This window comes from Dermochelys coriacea, chromosome 8, assembly GCF_009764565.3.
Source record: "Dermochelys coriacea isolate rDerCor1 chromosome 8, rDerCor1.pri.v4, whole genome shotgun sequence".
In the NCBI taxonomy this organism is placed as follows: domain Eukaryota; kingdom Metazoa; phylum Chordata; order Testudines; family Dermochelyidae; genus Dermochelys; species Dermochelys coriacea.
Window position 1 is genome coordinate 14,054,698 of NC_050075.1, and position 25,009 is coordinate 14,079,706.

At 41.2% G+C, this 25,009-nt stretch overlaps 1 protein-coding gene across 4 annotated transcripts in view; it reads left to right on the forward strand.

Annotated features, from left to right (window-relative positions):
- The window catches only part of FSTL4 (follistatin like 4), a 493,379-nt gene that overhangs the window by 460,843 nt on the left and 7,527 nt on the right, over positions 1-25,009 (forward strand). For 3 of the 4 annotated variants that reach the window (XM_043490835.1, XM_038414976.2, XM_043490836.1), the window contains 7 exons: positions 2,573-2,734; positions 3,709-3,843; positions 5,478-5,504; positions 10,903-11,021; positions 14,477-14,626; positions 15,225-15,332; positions 20,627-20,736. In XM_043490835.1, coding sequence (XP_043346770.1) covers positions 2,573-2,734; positions 3,709-3,843; positions 5,478-5,504; positions 10,903-11,021; positions 14,477-14,626; positions 15,225-15,332; positions 20,627-20,736 — 811 coding nt within the window. The remainder of the gene's footprint in view (positions 1-2,572; positions 2,735-3,708; positions 3,844-5,477; positions 5,505-10,902; positions 11,022-14,476; positions 14,627-15,224; positions 15,333-20,626; positions 20,737-25,009) is intronic. The other variant, XM_038414979.2, reaches the window with a different exon arrangement.

A 25,009-nucleotide genomic window follows, 5' to 3' on the forward strand; every position in this document is an offset into this window, starting at 1 on the left:
TTAGGCCCAGATTTTTAAAGGTATCTCAGTGTTTCTTTTCTCAGCATTGCAACACATAACTGACTTGGGAGTGAAAGTCTTGTTTTCAGAAGTGAGGTACTTAAGAGCTTAAATCCCGTTAACTTTCAGTGAAACTCAGGCTTCTAAAGGGCAGATTTTCAAAGGCATTTAGGCACCTGACAAAGAAGATTGGTGCCTAGTGGAATTTTCAAAATGCTTGTGTGCCAATTGATGGATGCCTAACTTGCTTAGGTGCTTTTGAAAGTCCGACTAGGCAACTATCTGCATAGAGGCTAAATACCTTAACAAATCTAGCCCTTAGGAATCAAAACAAACCTCATTGAATGTCGTGGGACTTAGGCTTCTTAGATGCTTTTGAAAATGGGATTTAAGCTCCTAAATCACTTTGGCTCTTTCGAAAATGTTACCCTTTGTGTGTCTCCATGAAACAAACACTGCACTCCAGGTCTTCATAAAAGTTCAGTGAGGTGATTATGTATTTCACAGATGGGGAAAATGAATCAGAGAACTTTAAAGGGTTTGTTGAAAGCTACAGAGGGAATTGATATCAAGACTGGGGTTGTTGCTCAGGAGTTTCTGGCTTGCAGCCTACTGATGAAACCAGTAAGTCTCAGCTTTGTTAAGTAGTGTGCCTTTGTCTAACCCTAAGGGCTTTGCAGTAAACAAAAAAAATCCAGCAATTGCCATGCCAAAATAAAATCTGAAATCATCAGTCATGCTTGGAGATCCCTATCACAACAGTGCCCTCTGAGCAGTCAAAAATTAAAAGGCCATTTGAGCAGGAAATGGGCTAAAAAATCCCAGGATAATTTATATTAGAAAATATGTATCTTTCCTATCCTATGGCTTCATCCTGCACCCACGGAAGTCAATGAGAGCTTTGCCATTGATTTTAATAAGAGGAGGATTAAGTCAAATGCCAATAAATTTATTTGTTTAGGAACTGCACCCTTCTAATGTCAGTTGACTAAAACTAAGCTTGCTTTTTATAGTAGCCTTTACACACAGCTCTCTTGAAATATGAAATCTGAACAATCTGGTTTTTAGACCTCTAGACAGACTATGATTAGTAGACTTGGTAGGGTCAGAAACTAAGCTTGTCAGTCTGGTTAAAAGTACTTGTGGTTTGTGTTACTTATTGCCATGGATGACAGGGCACTAACGGTGCATTGTGTTTTTTTTATGAATAGGAAATAAAATGAATCTAAATATCTAATGCATAGGTAGACTCTAAAGACATTCCTTTGTTGTAAATTCTGGAGCAGTTTTTTTCTTCATTGCCTCTAGTCACTTGAACAGTCTTTTTCAAATCCATAAAAACAGACTTGAAGCCTTGATTTCATGTCTGACTCCATTCAAAAGATTACTCAGATATAATAACTCCATACCTATTTTAGGTAACCAGTAGGCAAGGGAAAGAGAATGGCATCTTCTCTCACTAGTTATGCTCATCAAAAAGAAGCTTTAAGGAGCATGTTGTTGAACTTAATTACTAGAACTACCCCAAGACAGATATCAAGCACCCTAGCAAGCCGTAGATAAAGTTCATTTGGTAGAGTTTCTTTCTATACCAGCTGTTAGATGAAGGTACTTTTATCATCCTGGGCCTATGCATCCTACGGAATTGCGAGTCTTTAAACTGTTACTTCATTGACTCCCAAAATTTCCTAACTGAAAAACTAAATAATTAAAAACTTAAAAACATGTATGAAATTATTTTAAGATATTTAAACATACCAGAGTGGATAGTGAAGAAATGGTTAATGGGTAATACTAAGGTTTGTTGAATTGAGCAATGATTGCAACATGACTCAAAATCAATTAACTTGTTTGAAATTGTAATATAATTAGTAGTACTTCCAATCAGTACACAAATGCTTCCTGCAAGAAACTGTCAATTTTTGGATACCTTCCAACTTAATCAATAATTTATAAATAGCCTATTTGCTCAGAATCATATGTAGTAAACATTTAAGCAATTTTATTTTAATTCATTCTTAATAATTAAAAATATTGAATAGTTAGGTGCCTTTTGTTGAATAAGTGCAGGCAGAGAATCCAATTCTGCTTCCACCAATTTCAGTGCAATGTTTCCAGTTTATGTTAGAGAGCAAGATCGTTAGGCCCTGGGCCAGCAAAGCATTTCAGCACATGCTTAACTTTAAGCACATGAATAATTCCCTTAGGTCCCAATGCGACTCTCATTGAAGCTGATGGGAGTCTTTCCAATAACTTCAGCCAGAGTTGGTTTAAGGCCTTAGTGAACAAAAAAATCAAAGGTGATTTGACTACAAAATCTGATTCAAGGATAACCTCCTGAATTTAATTTTGGACCATTTTTGTTTTGATTCAGTCAACAGAATACAGTAATGATTTTTCTACACTGCAACCTTAACTCTAGTATACAATGGAAAAGAGAATGTTGTTTGTTTCACAATCCTTTGGATCAGGCTTTTTCTACAACAGAGATCAAAGTCAGTGGATTACAAAGCACAAAGAGAAATGACAATTGACAGGTTAGTTTAAAATCACCAATTCCTTATTTCCACAGTGCCACCAGTTATTCGTGTATATCCCGAAACTCAGGCACAGGAACCTGGCGTATCCGCAAGTCTCAAATGTCACGCTGAAGGCATTCCTAATCCCAGAATTACCTGGCTAAAAAATGGCATTGATATCATGCCAAAATTATCCAAACAACTAACACTCCTAGGTAAGGACAGAATTCTGGCTAATTTATGTACTGTTAAAAAAAAAAGGAGTTAAATGGTTTATGTTGCACCTAAAAATAGATGTTTTTTTTCTTTTGCTGTCACAAAAGTATGAAAATTATGTTCCATGATCTCTGTTCCTTTTTTCTATCTCTTTCTCCAGTGACTTTCCCATAAAGTACAATGTTGTTTGGTGTAAACAATTACAGCATTCTATTAAAACGCAGTGTACCTGATTCTCCACTGCTTCGCTCATGGTTTAAATCAGGGACAATCAGAAAGGCAATATATTACATTCACTTTGTACAGGTATAAATGACTACACAAGATGCAAAACTATTGAGAATCAGGCTCAGACTCATGAGTCTCCCTTTTCAGATTAACATCTGCAAATGAAATTATTTCTCATTGCTGATTTTAGGCCCCCATTTTCAAAAGCTAACAGGGAGCAGGATAATGTGTAAATTGTACTTGCAATACAAATATAAAGAAACGAGACCTCACCTAACAAACAGTTAAAAGGGTATTTTAAATGACAGTGCATTATAGGAGAACTACACAATAGGTGGGATTGTGTAGAAAACGTTCACACCCTGCTAAAATGGTGAAAAATCAGCTTTTCATTGGTTTGATGAAAAAAATGCGTAGTATTTGTATGATTTTGTGCACCAAAAAAAAAGGGAATTTTACAAATTTTTACTCGAGGCAAATAAGTGAGATGTTGCATTCTGTTTGGGTATGGAATTTCTCTTTATTTCTTTGTGGTAAGTCTGTATTTGACACTAGGAAAAGAAAACACTTCCATCCTCTAGCAATCCACAAACTCCTCAAAATCTCAGTTTAAATATGGAAAATATTCAGAGGTAAAAACTTGTCACTTTGCAAGCCTGTAATGACAAGCCTCTTTAGGAAGCTAGGGCATTTGAACAGCTGTGTTATCACAGTGAGGAACAGTTTATGGATGTCTTCGTTGCAGCAAATGGAAGTGAACTTCATATCAGTAGTGTTCGATATGAAGACACCGGTGCCTATACATGCATTGCTAAAAATGAAGTGGGAGTGGATGAGGACATATCGTCTCTCTTCATCGAAGATTCAGCCAGGAAGACTCGTAAGCTTAATTTTTTCTTTATCTTTTTAGGAACCCACTATTTATTTTTGTTCTAATGCTATGTGGTTTATCTGAAGTTACCATTTCCCCTCTTTGGTTTTAATCACTGTGTACCTGAACAAGTTCAATGGAAATTTTGCCTTAGTAAGGATTTACAGGAAGAGGCCTAACCTGAATGTAATCTGCTTTGTGTTCTTTAGTCCACTAAAATAAGCATCACATATTTGCAATTACAACTTGGTCCTGGAATCAGTCCACACAATCTGTGGAACTCCCATTTAAGCTAGGGTGAATTCTGCACACATAATGATTACAGAATCAGGCTCTATTTTGAGAAGATATCACATGAGGTATGATAGATGACTTACTGTATCACATCGTTGAGGGTCTTTTGTGTGTTAGGGTTGTGTTGAGAAATAAGCATAAATAGCTTTACTAAAGTAACACATTGCTAATATTTTTGGCTGTAAAAGACTACAACCCAGAGATTTCTTCTAATGATTGCCTGATTTTAAAAATGAAATTTCATTGTTCTGTTTGTGCAGACTTTTCCTTTTTCAAGACAGTTAATACTCAAAATAGCCAAATATTGGATGCCTAGAATAGTGATCTGTGAAACTGTTCTAACTTTAAGGGATGTCATCTGTTCAGATTGCTTGAATATTTTAGTGTACCTGTATCACATTGAAAAGAAGCAAAACAGGTTTTAAAATATTAAGATTATTTTCCATAACAAAGACAAATATTTTGTCATCCAAATCTTAGCCACTGTCTTCAGTTAGAGTGCAGCAGTGTTATATTAGCACTACCCAACATGAAATCGCAATATCGGAAGAGCTGATTGGTTGCTACTTTGGAGTAATTCTCCAGAGTGCTTCTCCAAATGATGCTTGTAAAGGTTCTGCAGATTGTACATGTGTGGGCTGCTTAGGTCACCTTCCAAAATTACACCACATTCTGAATCAGATGTTAACAATAGATACACACACCCATGGCAATACTTGGTTCATTAAGTAGAACTGTGTATTCTTGCAAATATCAGTCACTTTCACTTGAACACTTGGGCAAGGGAAATTATACCCTGGTGAGAAATAATTTGAAATATTACAAATTGAAATTCAATTAGTATACCTAAGGATGTTGTTTGAATCCTAAATAAAAATATACTGTTGTTGCATAACATTTCCAGAGGAAATACTGGAAAGCATTTTGTTGGTATAACTGTCTCTTCTAGGCTTCAGAAAGATGTTATACTTGCTTCATGAAAATGTACAGAAAATCACTGTACTGTACCTACAATTACGTTCAGGAGAACATTCTGTACATCAAGGCTTGATCCTACAGTCTTGGTGCAGGCAAAACTCACATTCATTGTAATGGGAATTTTACCAGTGCAAAGACTGCAGGACTCTCCCACAAGGAGAAGTTTGACTTTGGAAATGTCTGTTTTTCCTGATGTTTTATTCAAATCAAATACTTTGCCTGGATGAATGCTGTGAAGTTTTCACAAATTAAACAGTTCACTTAAAATCAGAGTATTAATTCAGTTAACTGCTACAATGAAAATTTTGACATTATATGTTTTTTTCTTTTCTTGATTATTTTCTGGCTTTCCCAATTTTCTGATGCTGCAGTTGCAAACATACTGTGGCGAGAAGAAGGTACTGCAGTAAAGTTGTTTTGTTGTAATGATAATGTGCTTGTCTGCTTCAATAATTCCATAATGGGCCATTCTCCACTGACTTGCCACTAACTTTATCGGCTCTCATGGTTGTCCGATTAAGCTTCATATAATATATGTCACTTTCATGATCTAAATCCTGGACATAATCCCTTCGATTTTTTTCTCTATAATAAAATAATAGGTGGTCATGATGCATTTGAAATTCTTGATTTGGCAGAAACAATCACTAATGCAATTTAATGTTAGATTCTTAGCAAATATCAATAGCTTAACAGAATTTCCAGAACAAGTATGATCTCAATTTACTGCAAATGAACAAATGTAGATATAAATTCAGTATGTTCCATTTTTAAACATGTGCTTCATGCTGTTCTAGGCCTGTTCCTTACTAGTACAGTATGTACAAATGTTTATGTAAACCACACACACACACTGCTTGTGTTCATATGTGTTGGGTGAAACAATAGTTATTGCTCCCTCCAATCCTTTAAAGATATGCGGGGCACAGGATGCCTCATTTCTTCATGTTATAATTGGCAATTAAGAACTCTAATCTGATCAGATTTATAGTGTGTCCTGCACAAGGTCAAAATTTCTGTAACTTGAAGGCTAAATTAGAGGAAAAAAGCATCCTAAGTAGCTAATGGACTCAAACTCTTCTAGGAGACACTTGTGGCCATTATTTGATTCGATTTTGTGTGTGCATGTACTGTAGTTATGTGCAAAAATGGGTATTAATATATCTACATACTAATTTGCATATGCTATGGCAGTAAATGAATATGCAAAAGTATCTAAACAGTTGTACCCCAACTGGATATTTTTCAGTTTAGCCACTTGCATACGTAGTTATGGCAACTGCATGCACAAATGTGGACATTTGGCTTTGTGCACTTTTTGGATCTTGCATATGTGCCTCCAAGCCACTGGAAAAATTGGCCCCTGGACTATAAAACACTATAAAAAGATGTGAATGGTGTTTTTTTTTAAAGTCCAGTCACAAGCTGGCGTTGCATTGGGTGCAGGCTTAATTTGTGCAGCTTCCACACAAGGAAGCCTAGATCTTACTAGCCTACTAGCATTATGGATCGAGACTTCAGCAGTGAATACTTTGTTCTTGAGTAATTTCCTTAATGTATCTGGCACAAGCATCCTTTCCTTCTGCAATCAGGCAAAGCATATATTTCCATCCTACCAGCTGAGAGTACAAGGACCATTTCACACCCAGTCCTCTACACTATGCAAAGAGAGGATCTTACTGCTTCACTTGGCTTAAGGCTTTTTGTTTTGCTTTGGCTTTGCCCTCAGGATTTTAGAGGCATAAGGAGAGTGACAGTTTTCAGTGACCTGTAGTTCTTCATCTTGCATATGAACACCCAGAGAGTATCCACTGTCCCAGTCTCTCCAGTAGCGCTGATGTCATATGTGTAAAAGCATTAGGTTTTGGGTCATTAGAAGTGGCAGGATCACTAACTTGAGCAGATTGTCCTGAGACAGTTCTTCCCTATTCCCAACTCAGCACCAGCTACTGTGTAATACACAATGATGGAGATTGTTTCTCCACTGCTGAGCTTCATATAAATTGCACTGTGGGCATTTAGATTTGCTCTATTCCAGTGTATAGTTTGCTCAGATCTGAAATTGCTGTTGAATTAAATCAGCCAAGCGTCACCTATCTAATGGTGCATGGTTGTTTATATACTGTGTATCCCATGTTCTACCTTAAAGATCCTCGAGGGGAGGGGGCGAGATAACTTCACATGGAATAAGCAGACAGAAAAGTAGGAATAAAGGAATTAAAGGAATACGTAAAGTTGAATAATAGTTCTACTAAATACAGTTACTGTAAACTGACCAGAATCAAACCTGCACATTTCTAAATTAAATTCTGAATTTTAGAGGGAGAAACAGTGCTAGTAATAGCAGATTTACTATCAATGTTCCTGAAATAACTGTGTGTTTAGAGTACGATAATATAAATCTTTCCCTCCATATTAGAAATTAAGTTGTAAAATATTCGATCTGCAAATTCATTGTAGAGAAAGGTGCTAATTTAGTGAGATATAACTTGACAAAGAGAAAAGGCTGGATGAGAAAGAGGGCTTTTTGTTTGTTTTTTTACATTTAATTTTACTTATTTTTCCTCGCTGTTAAAATTAAAGCTGGTGATTTAACAAACATTATTAACCAAAAGGATGGGTACAGCTGAATCCATTAAGGCAGTGGTTCTCAACTATGGTCCACTGCTTGTTCAGGGAAAGCCCCTGGTACACCAGGCTGGTTTGTTTACCTGCCGCATCCACAGGTTCGGCTGATCGCAGCTCCCACTGGCTGCGGTTCACCGCTCCAGGCTAATGGGGGCTGCAGAAAGCGGCGCGGGCCGAGGGATGTGCTGGCCACCCTTCCCGCAGCCCCCATTAGCCAGGCACAGTGAACCACAGCCAGTGGGAGCCGCGATTGGCTGAACCTGCGGACGCGGCAGGTAAACAAACCGGCCTGGCGCTCCAGGTGCTTTCCCTGAACAAGTAGTGGACCACAGCTGAGAACCACTGCATTAAGGTGATCAAATTCTCATGTTGTCATATTACAATAAATTAGATGTTGTTGTAAACTAATGATGTGAGTTAATGACAGTATGTTCTGCTTTTTGCTTTAAATCGGAGTTAAAATAATTACAGTTGATCATTGAAAGAGGGCTATATTTTCAAAAGTTTTCATGTACACAACTATAACCCAGGAAATGAGTGCACACAGCATGCTCAGCCAGTTTCACATAGAATTGAAAATATATGCAATAATTAATGCTTTTATGTGCATGTATCTTGTACAATGAAAATAGTGTATGGAAGAGTGGGTGGCTCAGATATAGAATTAATCGTCACACTATTTTCAAAGCTAGAATGGTTTTCATTATGTCTGGGGCAAGGGAGGACAGGGAGAGCACACGAATAAATAATCATCCGTATTATAGATGTATATAAATTTAAACACGAAAGCCTTGTATTACCAGTTTTAGCTATTTAAATGCTTCAATCGGTTTGGATTAGAATGAGGAAAACCATTACATGGATTGCCCTATTGACACTGATTGGACCATTCCTGTGTGTAAATCAGTAAGGATTGAAGTGCATGTTTTTGATATGACAGTCGAACTCCAAGGGTTAACTAGTGAAAAGTAATTTTTGTGTTCAAAAGATGGATTGAAAATTACTGACCATAAGAGCATTTTAATTTAATACCCTGTAAACCCCGAAAAGAGTGTTATCTTCAATAAACATCTTAATGTTTTAAATAGTGCCTGGTCCTGCTTCCATTGAAGTTAGACACAGAACTCACACTGACTTTAGTGGAAGTAGATTCAGGATCATTATGTTAAAACATTGCAAGGTAACTAAAACAAATTGGAAGAGTAACTCCAAATCTGCACAGAACTGAAGGCATTATCAAGCAGTGTTTTTGCTATAAAGGACTACTAAAAGCTGAAATGTGCATTCATATTCTTAACCAACTCATTGAATAAAATAACACTAATAATGTGCATGTAGATAATAACAGGCATCTATCACAATTGTCATAATTTATTACATGACTGTTTTCACTTTTTAAAATGAAACTTTTATTTTACATATGAAAATTTGTTCACTCATTGCACAAAGGGCCAAATTCTGCTCTCCAATACATACACTCAGTTCCCATTCAAATAAGTGAGAGCTATGTGCATGCAGTGAGGGTGGATTTTTGGCTATAATGCCTGGGCAAAAAGACCTAGTGATGTACTTCTGGAAAATTAGCCCTTAGCACCTACCAAGCTACTTAGTCCTTAGGTAGAGCCTGAATGGAAATTCAACATTTATGCTTTTTTCAGAATGCATGATCCCTCACTGTGGCATCACCTTCAAGGATCACAGCTCCTGTATCCACTTGATGCCTTAACTGGGGTATTTCTGTGGTATGGTTCAGAGGCTAATCTTAAAGCATCAGATTCTCAGTGCAGCAACAAACATATCAAAAGCTAAAAAGTCTCCCTACATGCAGTTGTACTCTGAAGCCAGATATTTCACACCAAGAGAGTTTAGATTTAAGGAACACCCTTCCATGCTGAAATTTCTTTAAATAAATACACCAAATATTTTATGAAATTTGCTAAACCTGTGTTAGCCCCAATCATGCATAGTTCTTACTGTAAAAATCTCCTATGATGATTCAGGTGCCAATCCTGGAAGCACTTAACGCATGTGGCATAACGCTTTAGATGTGAGTAGTCCTAATAGGATTTATAGATGCTAATCTAAGAAGAACTTGTCCCAATAGTGTGGAGTTGCTCATGTTTCTAAGTGTTTGCAGGATCAGGAACTTATTTTCTATGGATCAAATTTTATTAAAGACAAAATTCTATATCACCAGTGCCATAGAAGTTTGGCAGATAAGTACACTATCAACATTAGCTGAGATAACAAAGGCCATTGGAAGAATTTATTTAGTGGGTGGTATAAAAATTTAAAGAGTGTTGGGATCTTTCTGAGTATAGTGTTTGAAAAGATTCCCTAATCCATTTTCTAAGATATTATTTACTGCATTTGCATTAGCTGAAGAAGAATCAAACTATCAGTGTTGTAGGGCATTTCTGCTAAACAGAAATGTGAAATTATAATCTTACACCAGAAATCCACTGAGAAGGAGCCAGTTTTTCAAAAGCTCCTGGAATGCCCCAGTTTTGATAGATGAGTGCTATTGCAATGCTGAAATATTCCACATTTGTGAATTACAGTTTGCAAAATTTCAAAAATGTATTTGTTTTGGTGGCTATTTTTGGTTCACGCAGATGGTTTTAGAATACAGGATGGATTTTTTTTAAATGTATTTCACGAAATAATCAAGCAACGCTTTTATTCATCTTTACAATTTGCAAATTGCAAAAGGTCAAATTAATTGTAACTGTGTGACTTTGAGGGGTTATTTTGTTTGTGTGTTTTTAGCTGACAGTTCCTTTTTGGTTGCATAACAGTTAGCAAGCTATTTCCAGTATAAATGGAAAGAGAAAAAAAGTCATGATTTGGCAAGGTTAGAATGTCACACACATTCAAATTCTGAGACAGATATAATCATGGAAGACCTCAAGATATTTCCCTAACTTTGTCACTGCCACCACCAAAGCAATGTGTTTTTGAATGTGTCTGTATCTCCTTCCTCACACCTTGAAGCCCTTGTTATGACATGAAGTTTGATTTTTGTGAATGCACCAACTGCATCCAAATTACCAGTTTTTATGTAAAGTGATTTTTTTGTTGTTCCAAAAATAAAAGTCTAGAAATGTGGTTTTGTTGTTGTTGTTGTTTTAAATTCTGCTTCTTTCGCTTTGCTTTTTTTTCTTAAAGGCCTAAGTGTGGGAAATATGTTTTATGTCTTTTCCAATGATGGGATCACAATCATTCAGCCAAACGAATGTGAGATCCGAAGACATATCAAACCCAGCGAGAGGATTTTTACAAGTTATGTAAGTTTTTGTTTTGATTTTTTGTAATAAAGTATCCAAGTCATCTGTCAGCTTGTGCTCCCTAGATCTTGTGAAGAGAATATACAGTAAGAGGAAAAAGTTACATTATCAAAGTGTCCAGTTGAGGATGTGCAAGGTGGGGATTTGGTGAAGGTGAAGGAAGTTTATCCTTGGAATCACAGAGTGTCTCGGGCCTGGCTTGCCAATATCCAACACCTTGGGAAGTCATTTCCAACTGTGCCAAGTGGATATAAAATGCTACCAAATCAGAACTGGGCCACAAAGCAACTAGGTCTCCCCAGCTGAGGGCTGCCCCATGGTGGCCCCTGCTAACGTAACTCTGGTGTAAATGGATTTTATTCCTTCCTTCCTCATCCCCCACCACTCTACAGCCTCTGAGTGCAGGTGGCGAGGGAGTGTTGGTGGCAGGACAGGGCATGCAACTGGAATAGTACTGTGTTCTGTGTATTCTTAGCTGGCAGATGACCACTTGAGATATGGCTCAGGAATCAGGGAGGCACAACTAGCTGCTTTGCAATCCCTGTCACAGCTACACCCAGGAAATACTGAGCTTTGGATCTAAATCTATGCAAGCATTGGTACTTCCACAGTATTTGTTCTATACAGTTTAGAGATTTTCAGTTAGCAGTGTCTATTCAGCTCATGCCAATTGCCGAAGCTATATAGGGGTGCACAGCTGAACCACCATCAGTTCCTTCTCAGCCACCTCAGCCTGAGATAGAACTCTACCATGTCTATCTTGAGCATGCCTTGGCTTTTGTAATATTTCTATAGTGGTTAGATAGTTTTTATAGTTAGTTAGATAAATAGTTAGAGGATTGTTTTACTCCTTTTCTCCTTAGGGAGACTTATTTTTTCCTGGTAGGGCATGCCTGGCTTGCTAGTTTTCACACTTTATCTCTCCTGCCAAGAGACTATACCTGTGAGTGACAGCCACACTTAAATGTATTCAGTGCTTGCAGGAGTCCCACATCTCCCAGAAGTTCAACTTCTGCCTGGCCCTCAAATCCAGGGGAAGGAAAAACAGGGAGAATAACTCAGACTGCTAATGAGGAAATGGGTGATTTAGAACAATTTACTGTCCAGTCAGAGAAACCTTGGACAGATAGGTGACAGTTCCTCTACAAATGATGAACTGCTTAGACTGGTGGAAGAACCAACTCAACATCTGTGCAGGCATTCCTTTCTGTCAGTCAGCCCCATCAGTCACTTTAACGACAGATGCATCGCTGTTGGGATGCAAAGCCCACCTCAGTACCTGCACAAATCAAGGCAGATGGACAACTCAGGAAACCAGTATCCACATCAATCTGTTGGCGTTCAGGGCTGTCAAGGCTTGCCTTCATTTCCTACCCCTCATAAGGGATAAATCAATCACGGTCATGACGGACAACGTATTCTGCACATTCTATATCAACAAACAGGGAGCAGGAAGATCTCCCTCTCTATGCCCTGAAGTCATGAAGCTATGGAACCGGTGCATTGCTCATCAGATCCGAATCTCAGTGGTCTAACTCTGAGGTATTCAGAACACCACAACCAATGTCTTTAGCAGACACCTCTCGCAGGTCTACAAACGGGAGCTAGACACCCAAGTTCTCCCAAGCATATTCCTAAAATGAGGACTTCCAGAGGTGGATTGCTTCACCACCTCCAGGAACAGGCAGTGTACTCTTTTCTGCTCAAGAGAGGGTCTGGGCCACCAGTCCTTGGGAGATGCTTTCTTCTATCTTGGAAGAACTATTTGGTCTGTGTTTCCTCCAATGTTGCTGATATTAAGGGTGATAAACAATATCAGGCAGGACAGAACCAGAAATATTCTAATAGTGCTGACCTGGCTAAGACAAGCTTGGTACCTTTACCTGCTTCACCTGTGTGTCCAACCGTCATTCAAGCTCGCAACCATTCCTCCTCTCCTGTCACAGGATGCAGGCCATGTGCTTCTTCCCAACCTATTGGTTCTCTGCCTCAGGGCATGGCTCATGGGGTTAGAATCCTCCTGCTCTACGGAAGTATAACAGATATTATTACTGAACAGTTGAAAGAGGTCAACCTGCACCTGCAGAAATGAAATAGATGGTGTTGCTGCCTTATGCCTGATTTGCTGCCCCTTTCAGTCATCCTGGATTATCTGTTGAATCTAAAGAAATTAGGATTATCAACTAGTGGAGTTAGGGTCCTTCTGGCTGCAATATCAGCCTTCCATCTTCTAGTAGAAAGATTCTCCATATTTGCTCATCTGGTATCAAGTAGGTTTATTAAGAGTCTGGGGACTCTCTGGTCTGCAACCAGATTGAGGCAACATTTATGGCATTACTACATATTTTAAAAACAGAATAAATCGTGGTGTTCACTCTGCTTTCTGGTTCACTCTCAAAGCTCTGTGCACAAAGGACCACATGCCGCCAGAGGATAGCCAAGGCCCAGTGCACTCCAGCTCCATCCCCCCAACCTACTTCTATGCCAGGGCCGGGTGGGAGTGGTGGGCCAGGACTTAGATGCACAAGCTCTGTTCACCAAACCATAGGACTTCTCAGCAGGCTAAATCCAGCTGATTTCCAGCCTTTGTGCACCCACAAAGTAGTGCAAAGGGGCCAGAACTCAACAAGATGTGGCCTTCCAAGCTTTAGATTCCTAACTAAACGATATTGTACTTTGTTAGGCACCTGAGAGGTACCAACTGAAAAGTACCATTTCTGTTGGAATAACTTACCGGTCATCAATAATAATGCACAAGATGGGAAAGCAAGCATATAAAGAGAAAGCTATCACGAAAAAGGAGAAGCAGCATTACAGAAAATATAGCAAAGGACAAATCCTGCTGGCTCTAATGACGTTTATTCCCACTGGCTTCAACAAACGACCCAGATGTGAGTAAGGTCAACAAGATCAAGCCCACACCATATGATACTTTTAAATACAAGACGTTTCCAGGTTGGAGTTAAGGGGACTATTGGACTCTTCTGCTGCTACTCTAAATGCACAAGGACTTGAGAGCAAGATTTTCTAAAACTGAGAATGAAGCTATAGGAACAATGCAGTGCAATAATTCCATTAAAATATAAATCACTGTGTTTTAAACCCAAAATGAGATTTATATTGCTAATAAATGTTGACAGCACTATAAGTCCCCTTGTACCAGGGGATACTTCAAAAGATTCTGTTCTGTGCAGCATCATGATTATTTGAATATAAATGGGAGCTTGCAGCAAGCTCCAGTTGCTTAATCTCACTGGGATAGATCCAGATTACAGTGTGCTACTTAATGCAATAATTATTTCATGTTTTCCAGGTAAAAAGTGGGAGAGGGGGAAATAATTTAGGCATACAATAGTCCCCATGGATTTTTGTTCTATGATTCCAGGCTAAAGTGCAGGCTGCTTAGAGCATGGCCCTGAACTTGCACAAATTAAACCTATTCTTTTCTCTTTCAGGAAGAGATCTGTCCTAGAGTTGAAGATGGAGCTGTTCAGTCCTGCCTCTGGGCTTCAGCTGTCAATGTCAGAGACAAGTATATTTATGTGACACAACCCAAGCAGAACAGACTAATGATCATTGATATCCAGACACAGAAAGTCATGCAGGTACTTACCAGGAGAGCTATTTATTCCATGATAGCAAAGTGGTTTTGATCTGCTAAAGAATTAGGTCCCTACCCAGTGAACCTCTGACCTAGCTCATGTGTCGGACAGATGTACTATTTTCACTCATCAGGGTATACTGTCATTTGCTATGCTATAACCTCATTCTCAAAAACCTGCTTTATGGCATGATTCTCATAGTCCTAGGAATAAGTCTGCAGTCACGTTTGCAGCTTCCTAGCAAGTATTTCTGACCTACACTTACTGGGTTGGTTTCTGACCTCAGTTATAACCAGATTGCCCAGGTGTAATGCTATCTGAAATTGGCCCCTGTACTTGGGAGATGAAGTGTTGTCTGATTAGCCAAATCAGAGGACTGGAATCAGGCTACCTAATTTCTATTTCTGGCTCTGTCACTGTGATTTTTTTCAGCCAACTACACAAATTTGTGCCTCCATTTTCCTAAAGTGTGTGGGGGGGTGGATAACGAGTTCCACGGGAATGTTCACATTCATCTTTATAAACAAATGTTAGCATAAATAATGTTCATAATCCACCTTCACTTGGCTAAATATGAATACAAATATTTGTTTCTTTGAAGTCTATGGATGTTGACCCCCTACCAGCCAAATTACATTATGATAAATCACATGACCAAGTCTGGGTCCTTAGCTGGGGGAACATGCAGAAGTCCCATCCAACACTGCAGGTAAGTATTATGTAAAGTTAACATTTTACCAATAATGCAGCAATAAAACCCGACCTGGAGTTTAGCATGAGAGCAGAGATTTGGCTTCATGCTGTTATTTTGACATCTATTTTTTCATCTGATACCCACCATAAAAATGAATTAAGCCGTGTGGCTGCATTAGGTTGCCAATATCGGCCTCCTGTATGGATGAGCTGCTGTAGTGCTGTGCTGTTCTCTCTCTCAAGTTATGCTGACAGTACAGGGCCTGATTTTTCAGATATGCCGAGCACCCACAACTAATGTCAGTAAGCATTGTGTGTGTGTGTGCGCGCACAGCCGCCCCCCCCCCCCCCCGAAATCAGAATCCTAGTGTCCTAGGAACTGGATTTTGTTTCTCTCAAAATAAAAAAAAAAGAAAAGTTCCTGAATGGCACTTCCTGCCCTTGCTTTCTGGTCTGCAGAGACTCTCAAGGCAATGGCCCCACTGTGAGTCTGCCACACGAAGGGATCAAGTATAGGATTCTGGAGGGCTAGGCAAGGGATGGGCAATCTCCATGAGGTACTGGAGGTCAGTTCCAAGGTGAAAAGAGGCTAGAGAAATAATCTACTGAATGTAGAGAGAATGAGATGGGTGGGCTGGAAGTGGTGAGGCACTGGGAGATCTACCATTCCACAGATCCTCTTGACCTCCTATCTCCACTCCTCATAGGAAAGCAGGAAGCTTAAGGATCACAGATGCCTTTCTGGAAGATAGATATGCTTTACAAGTTGTTGGGTTCAGTACAGGAGTAATTGGATGAAATTTAAGGCCTGTGATATTGGGGAGATCCAGCTCAATGATCTAATCCCCTCTCCCCACGATGAATCTAGGGCTAGGTACAGGCAGGTACTTAGCTGTTGCAATGCCTAACTCATAGGCACCTAGTGGAATTCTGAGCCCTGAGGTAGCTGCCTAAGCTACCCATGCAATGCATAGGGAGACTTAGGTGCCCAAGAAGGAGATTCTTGGGAGCCAGCTGAGCAGGGCATGACCTAACCTAGCCAGGACTGAAATGCAGAGGAAAGGGGTGGGGCCTAGACCCCAATCAAAAGTATTTAGGCAGCTAACTCCCATTGATCTGGGCCTTAGGCACCTGACTGACAGGCTAGAGGGAAGTGCCAATATTCTTAGCCACAAACCCTCTCCTGAAGTTAGGCGCCTAAAAGCAAGATCAGCTTTTTCTCATGAAAAACCAGAGAGGAGGCCATACAGACTGTTATGCCTGATTTGGAACAGGGATGTGAATTTGAGTCTTCCCCGTCTCAGGCAAGTGCCCTAATGGCAGGGCTATTGAGTATTCTAGGGACATGCACAAAGACAAGCCGAAAAATTCCCAGCTTACTTGGCCCTGATTTTGTGTGGGGCCCAAGCCCAAAGGCATGTTTAGCACATACTAACGCAACTGAAAAGGAGTACTTGTGGCACCTTAGAGACTAACACATTTATTAGAGCATAAGCTTTCGTGAGCTACAGCTCACTTCATCGGATGCATTTGGTGGAAAATACAGAGGGGAGATTGATATACACACACAGAGAACATGAAACAATGGGTTTATCATACACACTGTAAGGAGAGTGATCACTTAAGATAAGCCATCACCAGCAGCGGGGGGCGGGGAGGAGGAAAACCTTTCATGGTGACAAGCAAGGTAGGCTATTTCCAGCAGTTAACAAGAATATCTGAGGAACAGTGGGGAGTGGGGTGGGGGGGAGAAATAACATGGGGAAATAGTTTTACTTTGTGTAATGACTCATCCATTCCCAGTCTCTATTCAAGCCTAAGTTAATTGTATCCAGTTTGCAAATTAATTCCAATTCAGCAGTCTCTCGTTGGAGTCTGTTTTTAAAGATTTTTTTGTTGAAGAATAGCCACCCTCAGGTCTGTAATCGAGTGACCGGAGAGACTGAAGTGTTCTCCGACTGGTTTTTGAATGTTATAATTCTTGACGTCTGATTTGTGTCCATTCATTCTTTTACGTAGAGACTGTCCAGTTTGACCAATGTACATGGCAGAGGGGCATTGCTGGCCCATGATGGCATATATCACATTGGTAGATGCGCAGGTGAATGAGCCTCTGATAGTGTGGCTGATGTGATTAGGCCCTATGATGGTGTACCCTAAATAGATATGTGGACAGAGTTGGCAACGGGCTTTGTTGCAAGGATAGGTTCCTGAGTTAGTGGTTCTGTTGTGTGGTGTGTGGTTGCTGATGAGTATTTGCTTCAGATTGGGGGGCTGTCTGTAAGCAAGGACTGGCCTGTCTCCCAAGATCTGTGAGAGTAATGGGTCGTCCTTCAGGATAGGTTGTAGATCCTTGATGATGCGTTGGAGAGGTTTTAGTTGGGGGCTGAAGGTGATGGCTAGTGGCGTTCTGTTGTTTTCTTTGTTGGGCCTGTCCTGTAGTAGGTGACTTCTGGGTACTCTTCTGGCTCTGTCAATCTGTTTCTTTGCTTCAGCAGGTGGGTTTTGTAGTTGTAGGAATGCATGATAGAGATCTTGTAGTTGTTTGTCTCTGTCTGAGGGGTTGGAGCAAATGCGGTTATATCGTAGAGCTTGGCTGTAGACAATGGATCGAGTGGTATGATCTGGATGAAAGCTAGAGGCATGTAAGTAGGAATAGAGGTCACTAGGTTTCCGATATCGGGTGGTGTTTATGTGACCATCACTTATTAGCACCGTAGTGTCCAGGAAGTGGATCTCTTGTGTGGACTGGTCCAGGCTGAGGTTGATGGTGGGATGGAAATTGTTGAAATCATGGTGGAATTCCTCAAGGGCTTCTTTTCCATCGGTCCAGATGATGAAGATGTCATCAATGTAGCGCAAGTAGAGTAGGGGCATTAGGGGACGAGAGCTGAGGAAGCGTTATTCTAAGTCAGCCATAAAAATGTTGGCATACTGTGGGGCCATGCGGGTACCCATCGCAGTGCCACTGATTTGAAGGTATACATTGTCCCCAAATGTGAAATAGTTATGGGTGAGGTCATCTGGACCCATGGAAAAGAAGCCCTTGAGGAATTCCTCCATGATTTCAACAATTTCCATCCCACCATCAACCTCAGCCTGGACCAAGAGATCCACTTCCTGGATCTCAGCAATTACACAAAGTAAAACTATTTCCCCATAGTATTTCTCCCCCCCCCCCACCTCACCCCCCACTGTTCCTCAGATATTCTTGTTAACTGCTGGAAATAGCCTACCTTGCTTGTCACCATGAAAGGTTTTCCTCCTTTCCCCCCCCCCCCCGCTGGTGATGGCTTATCTTAAGTGATCACTCTCCTTACAGTGTGTATGATAAACCCATTGTTTCATGTTCTCTGTGTGTGTATATCAATCTCCCCTCTGTATTTTCCACCAAATGCATCCGATGAAGTGAGCTGTAGCTCACGAAAGCTTATGCTCTAATAAATGTGTTAGTCTCTAAGGTGCCACAAGTACTCCTTTTCTTGAGTGCGGGCTCCAAGCAGTGACGTGGGCCCACCAGCTGATCCTTAGATGCCTACAGGGTTAGATAGCAGCTGGACGGTGGTTCTGAAAATGTCAGTGGCACCAAATGTTGGCATTAGGTGCATAAAGAGGCAGTTAGCCACACAAATACCGTGTGAACCTGGCACCTCGAGTCTACACCAGCCCTTATGTTGGAGCTTGAGAGTGGGAGGATCTTCTCCTTGCTTTCCTGCACAGCAGCTAAGTGCCCAGTTAAACTATTCAGGCCAGATGTTTGCCCATAAATGATCACCTTCTTTACAGCAGTTGCCATGTTGCCATACAGATTTTACAAACCAATTGGGTCCTGCTAAATAACTGAGGACTCCTGCACTGTTGTAACCTCTGGCAAGAGAACAACAGCAACTAAACAGAAGTTTCTGAAGCAATCTCAGCTAACTTTCCTGATGACTAGCATGGGTTCCTGTACAAGATACAGGGAGACAAAATGGATTCTCTTTACCCTTTCGAACTTAATAGCTTCCCTCCAGCTGTGAGAGGTTTCTGTAATCAAAGGAAAGATGGCACAGACTTGTGATTATTAACAAGGCAACACCGACTGCACAGCTGGAAACTTGTGATAGGGCTATAGTCTCAAGTGGTCCTTTCTGTTATCTCGTGAAGTGCAGATACGCATGGATAGCATTAGATTAACATCAGCAGCAGTCTACCTTTTGTTTTTCTGATCTCTCCCTCCCTCAGAAGTTTCCAGTGTTAAATTTGATGAGGTTCCCCACACACACACACACACACACAAACAAAAGCATTAATGATTTCCCACAGTCTGTAATAAAGAAATTCACCTGTACAGCTTGACCTTAATTTTCTACCTCTTCAGAAATCAGGGGTTTATTAAACAAAGTTATGCAGCCTATTAAGGGGCTGCAATTGTTCAGTTGTTACTAGTTTATGGGAAAGCAAATGTATAATACTATTTCTGGCTTCATGAAAGCACTCGGCAAAAATTGGCATTTTTCTCAAACAATTTAATTGGAAGAAATGGAAATGGCATGACCAGAAAGTTTGAACTAAACCTTTTAAGGAATTATTTAGCCTTACATTCAAAAGAACTCTTGTTAGCACGTTACATTAGTAGAAATTTCTAATGAATTGACCTAAACCATCTTGAACCAAAACAACACCAGTAAACAATTTCTGTATTTAACATTTTAATTGTTGAAAATTTCTATCTCCTCATTTTTCTGGGGTTATAAGGGAGATGATAAATCAGAGCTTCCATGGCAGCAGAAGGTTTGCTTTGTTCTGAAGGACAGCATTTCGAGAGAGTGCCTTTCTCTGCTCTTCCATGTATTTTACATGGTGCAATAGATGGGTGAACATTTCTGCTCCTTCAAAGTGATAATTAATTGCTGTGGGAGTTAGCATTAGATCATTCAAGCCAGTGAATTATCATTGTGCATTTAAGTGAGTTTAATAAATATGAAATAAATGTTTACTTTAAACAGTTTGGAATACATTATTGTAGCTTTAGTGTTGTCACACTATTTCAACTTGTGCATGATTGCTTTGTGTACCGATACAAACATCATCTTATGAAAGCAGAGAGAGTTGTGCACTTACCTTACAAATGTCAATCCTCAAATGCCATTTTAAATAACATTTTTTCAGGGCAGCTACTCCAAACACTATTTTGAAAGTATTAATCAATTTGAATGTCCTAGGTACATGGCAAAAATCTTTTTGGTGTAACGCAGTTCTGTAACCTGTATCTACTTCTCGCTTCCTTCTTGTTTTTCCTATGCTCAACATTTTGTTTATTTATTGTAGGTAATATCAGAGGCAAGTGCAGGGGAAAATCAGCATATCATCCGCACGCCATTTGAAGATGTGGATGATTTTTTCATACCACCTACAAATCTTATTATTAATCACATTAGGTAAGGAATGATCCTAATGACTTGTCATCATCATGCTTTGTGGTTCTAGGGAACCTTCTGTCTAATCAGCTTAAAGTACTATATAAACATTAATGAACGTGTGATGTGGTTAAGTATTATTTTCCCCATTTTCCTGATGTGGAAACTGATGTAAGAACAGGATAAGCAAATTGCCGCCAAATGATTCAGCAAGTCTGTGTAGAGACAGGAATAGAAACTTGAGGTTCAGGCTCATGCTTTAACCACAAAGTCATACTATAAGAAATCTAAGATTCAAAGTGTACCGCTGAGGGTATGTCTACACTGCAAATTAAGGTGTGCTTGTACTGTTTGCAACTGTAGCTAGCAAACACATGACAGCACAGGCTTCAGCATGGGCTAGCCATCCCAGTACAAGCCCCTAAGGACTTGGTAGACATATCCTATGATTTATTGAGCTGAGTGATAAAAAGTTTATTCTCATCTAAAGTTTGGCTGTTGAACACATAACTGGCCATTTGCATGCTAAAATATTGTGATGTGTGTGCAGTAACAGCAACTGCACAAATGGTGCATGCATTTTTAAAAAAAATGAGTACCAGGTATTGTGATTACAGTAATTTCCAAGGGAATTACAATTTAGCTAAGACACTTAACTCAAAATAATACACATTATTTCCTGGTATTAATGTGACAACTACATGTTAACTGTTGAAATCAATGGCAAGTACATAGTAATTGATTCTATTGCTACCACGTTATAGCACAACTACTAATCACTTTATGTAGCCAATATAGCTCAGTTAAGCTAGTTGTGTGCCATATTCTGCTTTTTAGACCCCAATCCAACCAAGTACTTAAGCACATGCTTAACTTTAAGGTAGTTGCTGGATTGGGGTTCTACTAATGACTGCCACACTATTAATGACATTGGTGTGACTATGTGCAGGTTTTGACCCAATGTAAATAGTTCTGCTTGCTGAAACAAACAGTAATTTGACACTTTCAACTGTCTGTTAATTCAGATAAATACCTAGACCTTCTTCAAGTAGTGTCCCTATGGATGCTCCACAGATGTGATGTGCCCCACACACCTTTGATTGGAGATTTTAATAAGCAGTGTCCATTTGGCCCGTGCAGGTGCTTCTGATACCAACATGTCCCACACTGAGGCTATATCAGGCTGTGCAAGCAAACTGCCCTCAGTTCCTGTGTTGGTCTGAGGCAGAGCTTAGTGTGTCCGCATCATGCTTGTCTCGGCTGCTCGCTGAGTTATTTTTACGTAGTTTGTTAGTAAGTAATAATAGTTAGATGCTGGCTATTGAAAGATTGTGTTGTTCCCTCTGGGGAGAGCTTCTCTGCATAGGGCATGCCTGGTTCATAGAGGTTTAAATGTTGCCTTGTGTGTAAAGAGGCTATCCCAGTCAGCAATGGACACTTTACGTGTTTGTTGCCTGGGAGAGCCATATAAGTGTAATATCTTGTTTAGCCCTCACATCCAAGCCACGGAAGAACCAGGAAATGAAGCTGTGACTGTTAATGATGGAGTGTTCCTTTTGCCTCACTTTGGAGACAGGTCGGGAGACCTCCCCCTCCTTGCCATCAGTCCCGAGGGAATTTTAGCACCCCTTCACATCCAGGGCCTTCCTTCCCATGGACATCATGACATTATCATACTCTGTCAGAATTATTCAAGGGAGCCCCCAGGCTTCAGTCAGAAATGGTCTTCAACTTCTAGGTATCGTTGCCAAACACCCTTGTCCTGCCCCCCCCCACTCACTCCTGCCCCCTCCCTCCATCACTCACTTTCCCTCACCCCACTCACTTTCACCAAGCTGGGGCAGGGAGCTGGGGCTCCGGGCTGAGGGTGCAGACTCTGGAGGGAATTTGGATATGGGAAGGGACTCTGTGCTGGGGCCGGGGGTGCAGGCTCCGGGAGAGAGTTTGGGATCGTGAGGAGGCTCAGGGCAGGGGTTGGGGTGCAGGAGGGGATGCAGACTCTGGGAGGGAATTTGGATGTGGGAAGAGGCTCTGTGCTGGGGGCAGGGGGGGCAGGCTCTGGGAGGGAGTTTGGGATCGTGAGGAGGTTCAGGGCTGGGGCAGGGGGGTTGGGGTGTGGGAGGGGGCTCCAGGTTGAGCCTGGGGCAGGGGTTGGGATGCAGGAGGGTGTGCAGGCTCAGGGAGGGAGTTTGGGTACAGGAGGGGGTTGGGGTGCAGGCTCTGGGAGGGAGTCTGGGTGCAGGAGGGGGCTCAGGGCAGGGGGTTGGAGTGCAGGAGGAAGTGAGGAGTGCAGGCTCCGGCCTGGTGGCGCCTACCTCAGGTGGTTTTCGGAAGTGGCGGCATGTCCAGCAGCAGCTCCTAGGCTCAGGGGGCGGCCAGGCAGCTCTGTGTGCTGACCCCGCCGACAGGCAACGCCCCCGCAGCTCGTATTGGCCGCCATTCCCCATTCCTGGCCATGCCTCTGCCTAGGGGCCACATGGACATGCTGGCCACTTCTGCGAGTGGCATGGAGCCAGGGCAAGTATGGAACCTGCCTTAGCCCTGGTGTGTCACCAGACTTTTAGCAGCCTAAAATCTCCCGGATTGGCTTCAGTAGCCTCTGGGCAATCGAGATCGATTCCAGGAGACTCCCAGCCAAACCGGGAAGGTTGGCAACCCTACAAACTTCTAGGTCGCATAGCAGCTTGCATTTTTGTGACTGAACATGCAAGATTATGCCTTCACTGTTTCCAGGGGTGGCTCAGATCAGCTTTCTTGCCAAACAGGTGTCAGTTCCTCAACAGTTTAACTGCTACCTGGACTGGTGGAAGGTTCATCGTAATGTAGAGGTGGGGGGCCCCCTTTCTCCAACATTAACCATAACCACAGATGCATCTGTCAGAATGGGGAGCTCAATGCTCTAACAATACATGTTCACTCTGAGACCACCCCCATATGGTCACCCCAAGAAACCACCCTCCAGTTAAGAGTCAGAGCAGTCAGAAATGTCTCCCTTCATTTTCTGCCTCTCCTCAGACAGGTCTACGAAAGTCATGACAGACAATGCTGCCTACATATTCTATATCAATTGGCAGGGAGAAGTGAGATCTCCTTCCCTCTGCACCAAAGCATCAAGGTTATGGAACTGGAGCACAAAACATTGCATAAGAATTTCAGCAGCCTATCTCCCAGGCAGGCAAAATATCACAGACAACACTCTTAGCAGGTGTTTTTTCCCAAGGCTACAAATGGGAGTTGGATTCCCAAGTTATTGCTGGTGTAGTAGCAGACTTGGGGATTTTCAGACGTTGATCTCTTCACTACCACTATGAACAAAAAATGCCATCTATTCTGTTCAGTTAGGTCATAATTCCTTGCGGGGGGGGGGGGGGCCTTCCTCCTCACTTGGATGAAGAAGCTGTTTTATGTGGTTCCCCAATGCCTCTGATTTTCAAAGCGGTGAACAAAATCAGACAGGACAAGAACAGAGTTATCCTAATAGCCCTAACATAGTCAAGGTAGGCGTGGTTTCCCCTAGCTCTTTGTCCAGAGATAAATCTTCCAATCCCTCTTCAGCTCCTATCCCAGGATGCCAGTGGAATGCTGCATTCCCAATGTGAGCATTCTCCACCTCAAGGTGTGGCTCCTCAATGATTTGCGGGGTTAGAGTCGGTCTGTCCGTCAGAGTTACAACAGATATTATTTTAAAAATAGGAAAGATCCAGAAATACTTACCTTCAAAAATGGAGAACATTTAGTGTCTGTTGTGAATTCCAAAATGCTACCCCTACATTTGCCTTACATCCGGTTGTTCTGGAATGTGTGCTGCAGCTAAAGGAAACAGGACTATTACTTATTTCTCTCAAGGTTCATTTGGATTAAGAGTGTATCATACCACTACTGCTTGATGAGGTCACAATCTACATACATCTATGGCTGTACTTAAAAATATCCAGTATCCGAGAGCTGCACTAAGGTCTTCGGTACATATGCCTTTCTCAATGCCTCTAGTTCTGATGCAACAGCTGGCAATGCACTTTTTTCCTCTGTGCTGGACTCGATTCCAAAGTTCCCTCCTTGTTATGGGAATACTGCTCCATTACCCACCTTCCTTCCCCGTGCTTTGGAGTTTCCTTCTGTGGCTCAGAGGTGAAAAAGGAATGGAGCGCCAATGTGCCCATGCAACCTGATATAGCCTCAGTGCAAGCCGAGAGGCTATCAACAGCATGTGTAAGGATATCACACATGCTGCTGATATCCTCATGTGTGGGCTGAACGGACATTGCTAATGAAAATTTCCAGTCAAAGGCACATG